This window comes from Pundamilia nyererei, unplaced genomic scaffold, assembly GCF_000239375.1.
Source record: "Pundamilia nyererei isolate P.nyererei 1_Seehausen unplaced genomic scaffold, PunNye1.0 scaffold00134, whole genome shotgun sequence".
NCBI classification, from domain to species: Eukaryota; Metazoa; Chordata; class Actinopteri; order Cichliformes; family Cichlidae; genus Pundamilia; species Pundamilia nyererei.
Genome location: NW_005187535.1, coordinates 533,798 through 539,797, shown reverse-complemented (window position 1 = coordinate 539,797; position 6,000 = coordinate 533,798). Strand labels below are relative to the sequence as shown.

General features: G+C 40.3%; 1 protein-coding gene across 2 annotated transcripts in view; it reads left to right on the top strand.

Annotated features, from left to right (window-relative positions):
* The first annotated feature begins 380 nt into the window (after positions 1 to 380).
* Positions 381 to 6,000, top strand: part of mxi1 (max interactor 1, dimerization protein) — a 28,162-nt gene continuing 22,542 nt past the window's right edge. Inside the window, exons 1-2 of one of the 2 annotated variants that reach the window (XM_005743634.2) lie at positions 381 to 770; positions 2,997 to 3,099. In XM_005743634.2, the coding sequence (XP_005743691.1) occupies positions 542 to 770; positions 2,997 to 3,099 (332 nt within the window). In that variant the 5' untranslated portion in view covers positions 381 to 541. Of the gene's footprint in view, positions 771 to 2,342; positions 2,851 to 2,996; positions 3,100 to 6,000 lie in introns of those variants that run through there. The other variant, XM_005743635.2, reaches the window with a different exon arrangement.

Below are 6,000 nucleotides of genomic sequence, written 5' to 3'. Positions count from 1 at the left end.
AAGAAAATAATAATTTCCTACTTCTTTGTAACAAATTAAAACAACAAAAACTATTTTTTACCTTCAAATCAAGTTTTAAATGCCTTTCTCATAGCTTGACTTCTGTAAACAGCAGTAGAATACAATAAAAGCTGTTAGTCCCACACCTGCCACTGCTGTTTAAACTCAAGTTATGCTTATTTTTGTTTAATGTGATGCCATGTAAAACAGAATTATGAAACTCTTATGTAATGTTAACATGTAAATATGATTCATTGGTATAGTATCCATGCATGCACGATTCTGTATTCTCTTCAAGGGCGGGCACAGGGACCATGCGGAATCCTTAGACTCTAAGGGGCCGGGCTCCCTGTTTTCCCATGCACCATCATCTACTGACATTGGCCACTGCTCCACATTAAACACCCTGCATTCATAAAAAAAAGAAAAGAAAGAAAGAAAAGAGACACCATCTGACAAGAGCAGCGTCCCCCAGAAGCTGCCTCACTGCGAATTGCGCTCAGCCCGTCGCCAGAAAGCTCGGAAACTAAGAGGGGGGGAAATGGCCAAAAGTGAGAGGCAAAGAAGAAGTTTGAAGAGTGAGGAGTTCTTTTTTGATTCCGATGCGTCTCTCTTGGATCAGCAAGATTTCGAGATGTCTAGTTGTCCTTTCAATGACGTCTTCAACTCCAAAGACTCCCACATGGAGCAGATCAACACTTTTCTGAAAAATGTACAAGTTTTGCTGGAGGCTGCTAGGTTTCTTGAGAGCGCCGAGAGGAAGGACGGAAGTGAGTTTTATTTGTGTGCTGCGTTTGATCTTTTTCCCCCTTTGCATCTGAATTTCAGGAAGGGAAAAAAAAGACTTCACTGTCAACAGATTCAGACAACAAAGGGTTGAGTTCATTCAACTAAGCACCGCTGCCTGCAGTAAACACAGAATATGAAAGAGCACCAGACTGATTTAAGTGACCTTACTTATTGCAGTTACGGGAGGGGAGAAAAATATAAGCTTTCGTAATTTTACGGACTATTTTTACCTGCATTATCCGCATTATCTTCGTGTAGAGCTATGTCACTCTCCACAACTCCCAAAACAGGGATCTATAATTTTTGTACCTCCCTGCTGCATAGACAAAGCAATATGACATAATGATTAGGTGTGTGGGTGTGAATGTTGGCTACGATTCCGTTATAATAAATCTGACCACATTGCAGCGCCCTCCAACTCAGTTTAGGATGATGTCATTGTGCCCCCGCAGACTCGATCGGTGAAACAAACTGAAACTTTATAGATAAACGCCACGGCTATAGCTCGCGGCGTTGACTCGACCTTTTAGAAAATATCCGACCTTGCATGATTTTCTTGTTTATCACGTTATAAGAAATGATGTAATTATAGATAAGTTGGCTGATTGCAGAAAGCACGATCATTCAGATGGGTATTGGATTGGCACGTAGACAATGTAATGACATGTTATCTGGGCAATGCACTACTAAAAACGACTCTTTATGATCATTTTCATGGCTTCGCTTTCATCTAACTCGTGACTTTAAAAGACCGAAAAGACGAATTTATATATGCATTTTTCGGTGCACGGCATTTTTCGTGCAGAAAGGTCGGTCACGTTGGGTGAAACGCGCTGCGAAAGCCTTTGAAGTGATATCGACTATAATAATGCAACGTGGGAAATTTTCTACAGAAAGCAGTCCTCTCGATTGTTTGCTTCCTGCTATTTTGGGGGGCGTGTCGCACTGGCTTCCACATGGCGCAAGGTTCCTGCGGTTGGCTAGAGGCGAGCTCAACCCTCGCCGCCTGTCAAAGCCTTTCGCCAATCGAAGTTACGCTCGATAGCAACGTCACGTGTTGCTGGGCCTGGCTACAGCCGACCAAGACACGCCTACTGTCCCAGTGAAGGATGGGATTTGTAGGGCTTTTCTATAGGACTCGTAGTCTGGCAAGAATATGGAATTACATGGATATTTAGTAATTTAAATATGAAAAGCAGCCCTAATTAATGCTTTATTATTTTTTGTCATACATTTATGACGTTGTCATGAAAAGAAGCAACAACGTTCCTAAACTTTGCAAGAACAATAGTAAACACACCATTTTTTAAAAATAATTTCTGCTGATCTGTGCACTGGAACTCTGCCAGATGTATGTATTAATTTACACTGACCTGTTGTAGTTGCAGTTGAAACATTATTACAATCGTGAATGATTTTCCAATCGATATATATCTCAGTAAAGGTGGGCTAAATTGTGAACTTAATGGAATGTTTGCGTTTGAGGTAAAATGGACCATATTCACCAAAATACTCAATTTCCCAGAATGCATTGCACTTAGGCCGGCCTCTCCCGCCGCTGGATCCCCGCCTCTCAGCTGAGCAGCTAAGTAAACAAACAGGAAAGGAGAGGAAACGAGCTGCAGCACGCGCATTGCTGGTTCAGGGTTCCCTCGGGGACGTTTTATATTGTTTTTATCCAATTTTGTAAAGATTTGATATCGTGTTTCGTAGAAACTTTTAAATATTTTGATACGCTTTCTTTTTCTAACAGTGAATTCTGGCGAGGATTGGCTGTAGCTTGCTAGCTTGCGAACACTGGATTTTTTTTTTCTTTCCTTCCCTTTTGGCGAAGGCTGTTCATGAGCCAGCAAAGGCACGGAACAAGGATATAACACGTCAGTTTGAATAATAACCAATGCACTGTCTTCCCTGTAATTAAAAAGCGGTCGTTGCTGCTGCTTGCAAAGCTAGATTGCAACGTCCAACACAGCCAGCCTCAGGAAAGAATGACGGCTGTTCAGCTAATAAATATCCAGCGGTTACTGGAAGCAGCAGAATACATAGAAAGGAGAGAAAGAGGTAATAACATTTCCAAATGTCTCAGTTGGCAGTGACAACCCTGTACTGGTTGTCGGCTCAAAAAGGGTGATTTTCGAAGTAGAAAGTGTCCCCCAAAAGAAAAAAGTGGCTAGTCAGTTAACCACCAGTTGTTTTTTTTCCAACAGAGTGTGAACATGGATATGCCTCGACGTTTCCATCAAATCAGAACACAAACTACCAGAGGCAAAGGAAATTCCGAAATAAGAAGTTCAGCAGTAACCACAATAGGTAAGACACTATTCTCAGTCATTTTTGTGATTGCTGGGGAAAAGTGTCTGTTTTCTTCTTCGTCTTGCTATTTATATGCCAGTAATGAAAGTGAAGTTCTGGGATGGATGACACTGCTGCAGATAGCATGTGATCCTAAACTGCTGCCAGCTGGTTATTGCAGCGTTTACGCTTTTCAGATAAAGGGGCTTTCTAGGTAAAGAGACACTGACATTTGAATAACAAAAGATCGATCCTCGAACTTGTAGAGACATCTATAGTAGCTACGTGCACGTTTGACCGTCAACACCGCTGGTTCGGTGGATTTGACGGGGGGGTGGCAGCAACAGGGGCTCTGCTGGCTTTTCATCAGCTGATTGTCAAACGGACTGCAGTGGTCAAGGTTAGGGATCATGGTGAAAGTAAAGACTTTAAAACGAAAAATGTCGCTTAAGAAAAAAAATGTTGCAGCAACATCTTCCACTTCTTCTATTTATTGCCTAAACAATGCAGAAACATTTTCCCGTGATTTTTAAATTTAGTAATTTCTTTTTTTGTGGTTGACTTTCTGTATTTCCCCCTAGTATGCATTCTCCACTTCACTGTGGGAGAAAGGGATATTTAGTCTTATCCCCTAAAGAGGAAACGCTGCTATTTATGGCATGTTTTGTTTGCAGACACCAAAAGACGAATATGTGGAGCCATTTATAGGACTTATGTTTTGTATAATCACTGACTTGCTATTTCATCTTTACCTTCACATTCTATAAAAAAAAACATGGGTTCACAGTTTGCATAATTTCAAAGCTACTGGTGATTGTTATGGAACATATGCTTAGTAACACTCGCTGGTAATGACTGTCACATAGATTAAGGCCCTTGCCAAACACATTACTTTCACTGATGGCAGACACTTGTATTTAGTAACAGGAGTTGGGAGGATCCACTGGATTTGTGTGGGTTTTTTGTTTGTTTGTTTTTTTTAAGTTAGGCTGCTTACATTAATCTTTCCATCGACAGTCATACATCAAACACAAAGCCCACTCTTACTCTTGAAGAGCTTTTTAATATTAATGTAAGAGAAGGCCACCAAACAGGAACTGCGCATTACTCATCATGAGCGCACAATGCTGCCTAGTTCTGCATGGCAACAGTCACGATCAGATATATTGTTAGTCTGACACCGTATTCATAACTCTTCATAGCATTTAGTCTTGTGAGAATATCCATAAGGACACATTTATGATGCTTAATGTAAAGTTAAATGCTAGAAAAGCTGTAAGCTTTCACAATGCATGCTTTTTCTGAAATCTGCTTCTAAAGTGGGACAACTTTGAGAGTCTGTAATCAAACTGTTTACGTATGCAGGAGAGAAAATGGAAGCAAGTGGCAAAGAGAAAAGATTTGGTTTTTAAATGCTTCGAGATGTGAAGAAGCACTACCAATAAAACTGTGCAGGGATAATGCTTGTTGTTTCTATTCATAGAGCTATGTTTACAACTCGCCTATTGCGTTAACACATTTTGTATTAAACACCCATTCACAGCTTCATATTGTGATGTGGTTTCGTTTACTCCCATGGGGAGATGGGCATCTGGCAAACTAAAAAAATAAGTTCATTCGATGGGCCTTTTTCATTCAGAGATCCTGTGTATGACAGAAGCCGAGTGAGCAAATTAAAGGCATGGTGCATTAGCCAAAGAGATCTACAATGCAGCCATCTTCTGTGTCTGCATTTTTAATGACAAAAAGAACATCATATATACCTAAGCTTCAGTCTCAAACATGTTTTTGTTTATTCCTTACTTATAAACACTCCAAGGACCCGTTTAAAATTAATGTTAAGCCGACATCTTAGAGAATATGCTAATTTATTCATTATAATATTTACATTAATATTACATTTTATTTTAACACACTCTTAGTTGCTTGCTCCAGTTATATCTGCCTTCTCGGTAGCGTGTTGAGGCTTAAAGTGATGGGCTTATCTGAATCTGTCCTCTCTTGCCTACCGTTTATAGCAGGGCAGCTTTATCTCGCTGACCCACTCCCTGCATGCATATACATGCGCACACATACGCGTACACATACATGCATGCCTGCCTGCAGAAGGAAGCATGCTGCTGTTCTGTGTGGCCTTGCTGTCACTGTCCAGACATGCAGATATGGGTTTCAGGAGGCAGGGAAAAAGGATTGTGATGATAAAACCCACGTAAGTTGACTTAGGCCAAATGAAAGGCCATTTTTCAGTATAGTGAAATAGAGCAGCTGAAGAGATTTCCCAAATGTAAAAAAAGAAGTTTGGTTTCACACAAGTTCCTTGGAATCTTGAATTTTTACATTGTTCCCTAAATGCGCTTTTAAAGGGAACCAAATGAAGGTTCACATTTTGGTAAAACATTCAGAGTTTGGAAAGGTTACAAAGCAAGATGTTGGTTACCAAGCAACACAGACTCAGTGAAACCACTGTGACAGCAGATGACGCAAATTATGCACTCCAACGTATTAATCTTCTGTTAGCACAACTATTGATCTGACTTTACAGATCAGACAGTTACAGAAATAAGCGGAGTTGGAGACAATGAAAATAATTACATGTGTGCAAAGAAGTCAGCGTTCAACACAAGACTGTGGCTATTCATTTTCCCAATAAAGAACTAATTGTGTGGCTGTTAGCTTATTTTTTATGACATTTATGGAGATCACCATTAAACAAAAAGAGATTATGCTGTTTTAAATGCACCATTCATATGATTTTAGTTTGTGTGGCTGGCCTGGTGAAGTGCACAGCCATGCATGATTTCAGTGCTTATATAATGTATATAAAAGATGAAGGCATGCACGTGAGCATGTAGGCTCCTTCAGGTTTTAAGCAAATGGCCTGCAGTGTCTGAAATGTGCCTGGGTTTTGTTGTAATAGTA